General features: G+C 41.1%; 1 protein-coding gene across 1 annotated transcript; it reads right to left on the bottom strand.

Moving 5' to 3' along the window:
• Positions 1 to 487: 487 nt before the first annotated feature.
• On the bottom strand, positions 488 to 7,405 carry LOC149832979 (NEP1-interacting protein-like 1). The gene is made up of 5 exons (XM_090012663.1): positions 7,142 to 7,405; positions 4,834 to 5,015; positions 2,931 to 3,014; positions 2,533 to 2,694; positions 488 to 732 (listed from the first exon to the last, which is right to left on the bottom strand). The coding sequence occupies exons 1-5, from the start codon at positions 7,269 to 7,271 to the stop codon at positions 598 to 600; spliced, it is 693 nt and encodes a 230-aa protein (XP_089868789.1). The 5' UTR covers positions 7,272 to 7,405; the 3' UTR covers positions 488 to 597.
• Positions 7,406 to 10,667: the final 3,262 nt, after the last annotated feature.

Genomic DNA, 10,667 nt, shown 5'->3' with positions numbered 1-10,667 from the left:
TCTAAAATCTTTTCTTCAATGGGATGTTGAACCTTCTGAGTAGGATTATCCAATTGATCTGGATATTTAGGAAAACTGGGTCCACATATCCAGGAGACAACAAACCACTGATATCCACTGGATCTGGATCCATGCCCAGATTAACTATTGAAGTCCACCCCAATCCATTTACATCTCTAGCAGGGATAGACTATATAACTAAGCCTCTGCAATGGACGTAATATGATGACAGTCAGTGGATTTTTAACATTTGATCCCTCTTTCGATTACACGATGTTAAGCATCATTATTTAAACATTTAAACAGATAATTGCGGCCTTTTGGATCAGAACTGATTGGCTAAATGTCTTTATGTTAGTAGGTCCAGACCCAAATATTGTAGGGTCAGTACCAAGGTTGGGTAAGACCTGACCCATTGACAGGCCTTGTTTTCATCAGTCCACAAAAAATGAACATGGAAAGATAAAATGCTAAGTTCCACAAATAATAAAACAAAAGATACAATAATAAAATGATAAAATACACCTCAATGACCAACAAGGATCCGGGGTTCAAAATTTGAAAAAAGAGGTGATGGGCCTCATCCTCTGCAAATATTTACAAGTAGTGACCAAAATGTTGTCTACAAAGAGGGCATGTGCTATGCTTGACAAGCCAAGTATCTACACAAGGAAGATGGAATATATGGGCACAAAGAGGCAATATCCTTATGGTCTCTCCTTGTTGAAAGTCCTTCACATACACAAAAAAAACAGGTTTCATTAGCCACATAACACAAGCCACAGACATTGTATTATATATAAATTTGCAAAGTAACAATCACAGGTGTTTTGGCATGTATGGGGTAACCATGAACCATAGCAAAATGGTTATAAATGGATTAAACATTTATAGGATATTTGAATTTTAAAATTAAATCTGGGTCATAAGATGAAATTTAATTATGCTATTCAGATGATGTTGTAATTAAGGACTTCACATAGTGCCGCTTGCATGTTAACCATGCCCATAACTGTCATTTATGTTTACTCCCATACATCACAATCACTTGTAATCGGTATTTGTGGATTACCATTTATACTTTCAATCTGATCATGCGACTCATAATATCATAAGTGCTCATGTAGAGCTCTCTCTCTCTCTCTCTATATATATATATATATATATATATAGAGAGAGAGAGAGAGAGAGAGAGAGATGCTACGGTGCTCCTGCTCCCATATACTAGAAATCATAATTGTAGGTTGCATCTTCTCAATGAAACCTTATAGATGTACTTAACACAGTTTATTTGATAGGAATCATGTTTGGGACCACGTTTTTGGACTTCAAAATAGGTTTTTTTAAGTCAAGAAATTTTGGTACATTGTGAGCCGTTAATTTTTAAAGATCTTAGAAAACCTACATGCATGCTATAATCACATGATCCAAAAAAAAAATTACTAAATAATGATTGTAGATCATATCTATGCGCCCAACAAAAAAGCACTCAAATTTTGAAAATTTGAAGCGTATATGTATATATATATATATATATATATATATATATATATATATATATATATATATATATATATATATATATCAGGTCATCATTATGTCATAATAAATAATAAATAGAAAATTGTATCAAATACTTTTCAGTTTTTTTTTTTTTTGCAGGTCACCCTATGGACATGATCTGCATGGTTTGCTCAGTAAGAAACGGGTTCTGAGAAGTTTGATCTAAGGGATGTAAGCGGGGCAAGCCACCCCTCCCGGAGGGTGGATCTATGATCTATCTGCTATGGGGGCCGATTTCTCCGTGTAACAAATCAAAAAAAGGGATGTAAGTGGGTTTTCCAGCGGTCTAAAAAAAACATGGAAATCATGTTTTTATGTCGAAAAAATATGATCTAAGGTGTGTTCCCTAGCTAACAGACCATGCTTAAATCTCACACCTATGGTTTCCAGCTAGGTTAGATGGGCAGGTTGCCATGACCAAACATTTTCATATATATAGTAATCTCTGGTGCAGTCTAGGTTCAAATCCCATCTTTGCATAAACCTAAGCTTGGTGACTATGGGCGGTCAAGGGGTAAGCCCTCGGGGTTTTACGCCGACATGGACAGCGACCGTAAGTACGACAGGCTGAGCCAAAGCGGCTAGGTCTCTGCACCTGGGGCGGTTTCTCCGAGTAAAAAAAATCTCTGGTGCAGTCGAGGCTGGTAACCGGATTGAAGAAAAGGCAGCAAGAACCAAGCCATATTCATGTTGTCATTGAAAAGAGAGGTTTGCACAATTTGGTCATAAATCCTAAAACTTATCTAACTTTTGAAAGTAGGATGCGTCCATACCTCACCAAAACCGAAAAGTGATAACCCAACTTGGGTCAAAGACTCCCCATACAAATAGCTAATATGTCTAAGCCTAGTAACCTAACAATTTTCAACTTAAAAACATTGGATCAGTGCCAACAAATGATACATTCAATTCAACAACATAGCTTGGAAACAGAAGAGATTAGTGGATATTGGATTATTCTTAACCAACCTGCAAGCATATAGCACAAGTTGAATTGCTACTATCACCACCCCTTTGTTTTTCCACATCAAAGTTTGCTTTTCCAAGCCGTTGAAGCGAAAGCAAAGGCAACCCATTGGGATGGCTTTCAGTCTCGAATATGTCTCGGGCTTCCTCCTCCAACTCGTTCACCTGCTTTTGAGAATTCCATAATGTTAGAATTATACAGTTTGCAGAAAGAGCAGGGATCTCACAAGCCTCATTATGGCCGGACGCAGATTGTTAGGCCTTCGGTTGGTAAAACCCTTGAGGTCTCCCCTACTCAATGGCGAGTACACCCAGCTTCGACCTTGTGGCAAGGGACGCCCCCAGTAGGTTTTGAACCGTAGTTGCCTCACATCAGATTTACTATTTAGAGGCATGCATACCTGTCCTGGTAGCGTAGCATATATAGCTTGAGTAACTCGTTCTTGGACAATTTTTCTGCTTACGTAGCCACAAGAGAACTTAATCTGCACTTAAAGAAGGTAGTAAATTAGCTCATCTATGAAAATAGGAAAGGGAAGATAGTAAATAGCTACAGATGACCTGGGGGCGAGGGGTAAGCCGTCGGAGTTTTATGCTGTCAGGACAGCGACCGTAAGTATGGCAGGCAGAGCCAGCACAGCTAGGTCTGTGATCCTGGAGGGGTTTCTCGAAATAAAAAAAAATAGCTACAAACAAAAATTTAGAAAGATCCTAGGTCTCTGATCCTGGAGCGCATTAAAAAAGAAGAAAAAAATGGTGATAAAAGTGACCAATGCAAAGGCAATTGTAATTTAACCTAATATTGACTCATTTTTTTTTTCAAGTCAAAAGAATGTCTTGCTCTGCCAAATGGAGCTAACAAGAACCTACAGCAGGCTGATTTCTATCCTTTTTTTTTAAGAGCTTTTCAAAAATCTAGCATCCAAGTAAATTAATTAATGAACTTTAATTTATATTTCCTTTGGCGTATTAATTTACATCTGAAACTTTGTATTAAGGGTTTTGATCCTGCTAGTACTAGATGCAAACCTGGATAAAGCAACATTTGGTGTTATACATTGTCTTATTACAGAACCGATTAAACAGTTTTACATGATGGGATGGCAGTGGACCCCACCCCGCTTCGCCCCGTTTGGACCAGGGATGGAGGACATGAAACTGGGATGGAGGCGAGGATGAAGGTTAAAATCAAAACCCATGTGGGGGATGGAGGCGGGGATGGACTTAATTAAGCTTTCCCCCATCCCAATCCCCGCCTTGCCCCGCCCTGCCTCATCCCGTTTGGACTGGGAATGGAGGACATGAAACGGGGATGGAGGTTAAACTCCAAACCAGTGCGAGGATGGAGGTACCCTCAACAGTACCTTAATCTCTAACACAAACTCATGATTTTTCGACTTTTTTTTTTTGACAAATCAAACCCTATAGTCTATATGGTTTGTTTGGTTACAAACTTGTTTTAAGTTTTCTGGTTTGCATCATACATGCAGGATTTTTGACCTGCAAAAATCAACAGCTGATAATGCACTAAAATTTCATCATGATACCAACGGCTCCACTTGTTTGGTAAGAGCAGCTAGTGCAGGTCACCTTGTGTTGGGACATTGCAGGTTCAAAACCCAATGGTATAATTGTATAACGGTAGGGGTCTGCCTAACCTCAGCTTGCCTTTCAAAAAAAAAAACTCATGACAAAAATCATATATTTATGTGAAAATCACTCTAATTCAAAGTGTGAATCCTAATAAATGAACCATGCTAAACTCATCCATGGTGTCAGATTGAGCTATAAAACTTACACCAAGAGAGGCCAATATTTTCCCCTGCTCAAATTAGAGCCAGAAATTTTGAAAGGAAAGTCTTAATTTTTTCATTCTTTACTGTGGACAAAGAGGCAGTAGTTGGGCCCATATGCATAGAACCCTGCGGCGCCACAGGACTCACCCAACAGCCTCTGGTTTTGGAATCCCATAAATACATGGGGTAGGTGACAATCACCTAACTCCCAAAGTCTAACATCTACCAATTGAATAACAGATGGGATTAGGTAAGAGTGTTCTCTGGATGCCGTTGATCTATAGATGAACGGCATCCAAAACCTGTACGAATGAAATGCCCGTCACTTCACAATGAGCATATTCACTGTTTTGATGGGTGTCGTTCATCTTTAAGATAGATGACAGTGGTGCCTCTGACGTGAGCCTCTCTCATTGAATAATATCAAGAAACAATAAAGACCAGAAAGGCTGATGACATCAATGCTTGGATTTTCAATTTCCATCTACTAAAGAATTGAAATACTGACCACTAGGAGGAGGGTGCCCTTAGATTGTGAAGGGTGGGAGTGCAGGAATGGAAGGGCAGAGTCCAGTATCTCCATTGAAAGTATGGCACCAGAGAGGGCCCCAACCCCTACTCCATGAAGGAAGCCCATGTTTTCCTCTTTTCCTCCCAACATGATGATTAATGCCCCAATTATCGAGCCCACTGCATACATAAATGTAATGAGAAGTTAGCAGATTCTGAAACTTGAAAACTTGGATCAGTGTTTCCTAGCACTGCAAATGGGTTGAGGTCAAGATTAGCTCTTGTCAATAGGATTCAATCAACTGGGTCAGATTCACACTACTCAGATTTTCATTCATTAGCTATTAGTTTTATCAACCGACACTCAATAGGTTTTTCAAATTTTGTTTTAATGATGAGGAACCCTTGCCGAGAAATGGACTACTTAATGGACCCACCCCCAGCAAGGCAAATCATCGAGGTTTGATCTGGCACTTTCATTTCAATGCATTCATAAGCACCTGGTCATGTGGGCAACCCCCTCAGTGGTGACGCACAGTAGGCTCATATACATAAATATATAAATGAGGGTAACGTCAGACATACCCAGCGCGACTGTATATACCCTTTTTCTGTGTATTCATGACCAACGCTAAAGGTCTGGGTGGAAAAAGAAAGTTTTACACTATGTTATTCTCTTATATACCAGTTTGACACTATGTTATTCTCTTATATATATACATAAAGAAAGAAAGAGAGAGTACACCGGTAAAAGTGGACGGGCAAATCGTCCACTGTTGGGTCAGACGCGCGCCCGCTGCAGGTGGGCGTTTATGCAAAAAATAGGCTGTAGTGGTGGTCCTTGACCACCACTAAAGGCTGTTTGCGCAAAATCAATGAACGAGTGTAGCTCGACAAAAACCCATCCACTATTACAGGTATATATATGGTGAGTGGTAGCTACTTAATACATCTATGCTCAATGAAAATGCATTCACGTTGAGCATTTATAGTGAGGGTGATAGACGCTCAGCGTTCTTTTTGTGCAAAAAAATGCAAAAAAAAGGCTTTTAGCGGCACTTCAAAATGCCGTTAAAAACAATTAAAAAATGATGGGTGTGCTCCCACAGGGGCTTTTAGTGGCGTTTTGAAATATAAAGCATCTTTTTTATGTTTTAAAGCGTTTTTTCACATTGAGTGTCCATCATGCACATGCGATGGACGGTCAGCGTGAGTTTAGTTTAGGCAATTATGGATTAAGCAGCTACCGCTTTTCCTATATATATAGATAGATAGAGAGAGAGAGAGAGAGAGGGCAAAAAGGCTGCAGAACCCAAGAAGCATTTGAACCAAATAGATTGGCATATTGTTAATTGAGTCCTTGCATTTGCTTGGATGAACCAGTAGCTTTCTATAATTATTTTTGAGAACAAGCCTTAAAGAGGTGTTTGTCACATCCCCACCCAAGTAATGCCACTTTTCCTTAGGGATGCCAAGGAAGGAAAATTCTTTTCTTGGGAGCTGTGTGCGGATTTTGATGGGGACGATATTTTTTTGGCATTTATTATGTGGACCACGCTACACATTTATCAGGGAGATGTTTGTTTCACTCCCCTTAAAGAAAGATGCCATCTTTCTTATGAAAGAGGCCCTCTTTGATAGGAAAGGGCATGAGGAATGAAACAAGTGCCCAAAGAAGATCAGAACCATGTAGTAGGTACTCTTTAGTTATAGATTTTTATTCCTCTGTCCAGAAATTTAAAAAACAAAACAAAAAACAAACTACGCCTATCCAAAAAAGCGGATGATAAATTTTGAGAACATCAACAGAAAAAAAATGTATATGCTGCTGTTAAATTTTTAAAAACATTAACAGTGTTAATTTAACACAAAAAAAATGATCGCCTCATTATCACCTGTAAGTAACAGAGACTGTCATAACATACAAGGAAAAAAGAGACAAGCTCTGAATTGTCCTTCCTCTGTTCCAAAAAAGCACCAGCTTTGATGGATATTTCTTATATTCAAGAGAGAAAAATGTTTAACCAAAAGATTATGCTTATGACCACCGCTGTGGATTACCCATGTGGTCATCGGGGTCCTGTGCTGAAAGCCCAGGATCAAATCCCTCTGGCGTGTGGGATCGTTTCTTTATCATGGTTGGGGGCACCTAAGGCTGGATGGTCGTGTCCTCAACCCTGAGTTTTACCTCGTAGGGAGGCAGGTCCAGTTCTGGGTGAAGGTTTTCCTTGGTGGTAAAAAAAAAAAATGTGTTTATGAAGCAGAGAGCAGTACAAAAAAAGAAGAGAGAGAAGAAGAAGCCAAACCTGTAACGAAAACGCAAGTGAAAATGGCGTAGGTGGTCTTCTTCAGAAGAGCAGACAGAGCACCACTGTGGCCATCTCTCACTCTCTGAACCTCAAGAATCGAAGAAGCTGACGCAGAGGAACTCTCCATTGTTGCTTTTCAGATTGATATGCACAACAAGGTCATAGAAAATGGCCTATTTAGAGAGAGAGAGAGAGACGTCATAGAAAATGGCCTATTGAGAGAGAGAGAGAGAGAGAGAGAGAGAGAGAGAGAGAGAGAGAGGTTGGACTTGGCAAAGAAGGAACCAAAGTTTTCCTGCTGCTTTTTTCAAAGCAAACATTTAAAAGAGATTCGGTGCCGAAAAACACCCCAATCCCATTCCATAAAATATCGAAGGGGCCATCAATGTGGGGGATGCAAAAATATCAGTTGTGGGTCCCACCATGATGGGGGCATCATCACATGCAAAAGCCATGATCGACGGTTTGGGGCGGGCGGATCATGTGGTGAAGGCATCACGTGATCATGGTGATGATGGTCCCACAATCGGAAATGCAGGGATTAGGTGGTACAGGAGGTCAATTTTGATGAAGTCATGAAGCTTTTAAACAATAAAAAAGTCATGAGATTGGCTAATGAAGCCTCCTCTTTGTGGAGAGGGATACACATGAATTGGGCTGCTCAAAATTAATTTGAACATGGGGTAAGGGCTAAGCTCACGGAGTTTTACACTGACAAAGTCACCCTGGCTAGGTCTCTGATCTTGGGAGTGGTTTCTTAGTTAGTGAAAATATCAAAAGATAATAATTTAGATAACGTTTCAATGTAATCTTTAGATCCTTGTATGAATTGGGTATTAGGATGCAGATTATCTATGGAATTTATAAGTGATTATTGATGTTTAATGGGGTCTTGTAGAGAAAGTCCAACACAATTGTTGGAAATGTTGCTACAGTATAACGAATGGAAAAGCCCAGGAGGTCTGGACCTTTTACCAATTAGGGGTGGCCGTGGCTTGTCACCTGACATGGGATTGTTATGGTTTGAAACCCGCCATGAGTGTCTCTTGCCACAAGGTCAAAGCTGGGTGTACTGTCTAGTGAGCAAGGGTGACCTCAAGGGTTTTACCAACTGAAGGCTTTCAATGCGCCATCGGTGTTGGGAGGTCTCGTTGACCTAGCCAAAAAAGAGTCTGGTTTTGTTGAGTCTATCATAAACATGCTTGTTGGGAAGGTTTTTTTCCATGGACTTAATGTTGATGCTTGGCTTGGCTTTTAGGTCATGTTACTTTCAAACCCCAAAGAAGTGAAACATGTGGACAAGGGCACCATTGGATCCTAAATGGCATATAGCACCTCATTATGGTGGGGATTGAGTATAACCAATAAACTTGGTTATATATATAATATGACCGGACCTGCTTTCTCTTGCAAAGCTATGTCCGAAGAACATGGAATCTATCATTTGAAATAGAATGTGTTCCATCATAAATTCAATCCTAGCCATCCAATCACATGGATCTCATCATTTGAAATATGATGGGTTCCATGACACGTTCAATCCTAACCATCCACCATTGATTGGATGGCTATGATTGAATGTATGATGGAACACATCCTATTTCAAATGATGGGATCCGTGTTCATATCCGAATAAGTTCATGTTTGATAGCGTACATGAAGTATATGCAAGAGAGAGATCTACACGCCACTACTACCAGAATTTACTTCAATATTAGAAGGGTCACCATCATTATCACGGGCCTATTTCCTTCAATAGGCCAGCGCGGTGCGACGGTCCTTCCTTACCGCCGCAAGCATACTTGTCAGCTCGTTTGCCAATCGCGGAAGCTTGTAACCAGAGTGCAAGAGGGCAAAAGATAATAGATGGAGAAGAAGTGCAATCACAACGAGGGTGAACAAAAGAAAGCTCAACGCATTTAATTCATTCTCAATTTTGCCCCGAGGGTTATTCCAGTTCAATCATACGGGCTGCCCCTTCAGGGTATTGATTCACCTGAACCGGGCAGCTTATATCAGACTCAACAAAAGCAAAGCAGACTCTAAGCACTTTATAATGTAAGTCGCAAGGGAACATGCTCCCCCCTTCAAATCATGCGCTGTCCTCGGCGCCATCTGTTTCATGGTAAGCCTTAACTTCAACTGGGTAGCGGTTGTTCATTCGGAATGCAGACTCACACGTTGGTTTCGTTGTTTACTCTCACTGCACTAGATATTTCTTCACTTCGCCCAAGTAATTGACCTTGTGATGAAGGATCTTACTGAGGTGTTTCTCGGCCCATTGTGCTGTTGAGGCCCTCTGCATGATGGGAGCGCATTGTGGCACACCGCGTTCTGGATCTCCATCGTCTGGATGGAACTGCTTGAGGTTGCACATGTAGAACACTAGGTGCACCTTGAAGTCTGGGTCAACTCCAGCTTATACGCCAGCTTGTCCACCTTCTTTGTGATGGTGAAGGGTCCTTCATACTTTCTGAGCAGTCCGCGGTGCCATCCTCGAAAGATACATGTGCGCTCAAGATATAACTTCACCAACACTTGGTCTCCAACTTGGAACCCAGTGGGCCGACGATGCTTGTCCGCTCACTTCTTCATTCTCTTTGTTGCCTTGTGTAAGAATGCATTTTCCAACTCATTCTGCTCGTGTCAGTCGCAAACAAACTGATAGGCGAAGGATGACCTTCCATTTTCTTGTACAGCAATAGTGTACGAGGTTAGTGACTGCTGCCTCGTGGCTATCTCAAACGGGTTGTGACCTGAAGACTCATTTTTCTGCAGATTGTAAGAAAACTGTTACGTCAAGGAGCTTTACCCAATTTTTTTGATTGGCACTAACAAAGTGCCTAAGGTACTACTCAAGTATCCCATTGATGTGCTCTATCTGCCCATTTGTCTGCAGATAAAAGCTTGTTGAAAACAACAAATCATAGCCAAGTAGCTGATACTTCACGCCAGAACTTGCCCGTGAAGCGAGCATCACGATCACTCACAATGCTCTTTGGTATGCCCCAGTGCTTCACCACATGCTTTACGAACAACTCTGCAATCTTTTATGCAGGGGACTCCTTAGAAGCTGGGATGAAGGTGACATACTTCGAGAAAAGATCCACCACAACCAAAATAGAACTGAGACCCTCTACCTTTGACAGACTAACAATAAAGTCCATGAAGATGTTATCCCAAAAACGTTCTGGAATTGACAAAGGCTCAAGGAGACCAGCAACCTTCTGATTTGTCCCCTTATCTTGCTGGCAGATGAGACATGTCCGCACATACCCCCTCAACATCGTCTCTCATCTGTGACCAATAGTAGTTGCGCTCAAGGAGTGCTAAGGTCCGCTCTTGACCAGAATGGTCAGCCCATAGTGTATCATGGCACTTCTTATGCAGTTTTCGGCGGAGGCTTTCCCACCGCAGTACAAAGATGTGTCCCCCTTTTGTCATGAGGAGGTCATCCTGTAGCCAAAATCATCGAGTCTTCCCTCCCTGCGATAGAGAAACAAGGTGTTGTGTTATCGAATCC

Source organism: Nuphar pumila, chromosome 7 (genome assembly GCF_984573655.1).
Source record: "Nuphar pumila chromosome 7, dmNupPumi1.hap1.1, whole genome shotgun sequence".
Taxonomy (NCBI): domain Eukaryota; kingdom Viridiplantae; phylum Streptophyta; class Magnoliopsida; order Nymphaeales; family Nymphaeaceae; genus Nuphar; species Nuphar pumila.
This window is presented reverse-complemented; position numbering and strand designations above follow the sequence as displayed.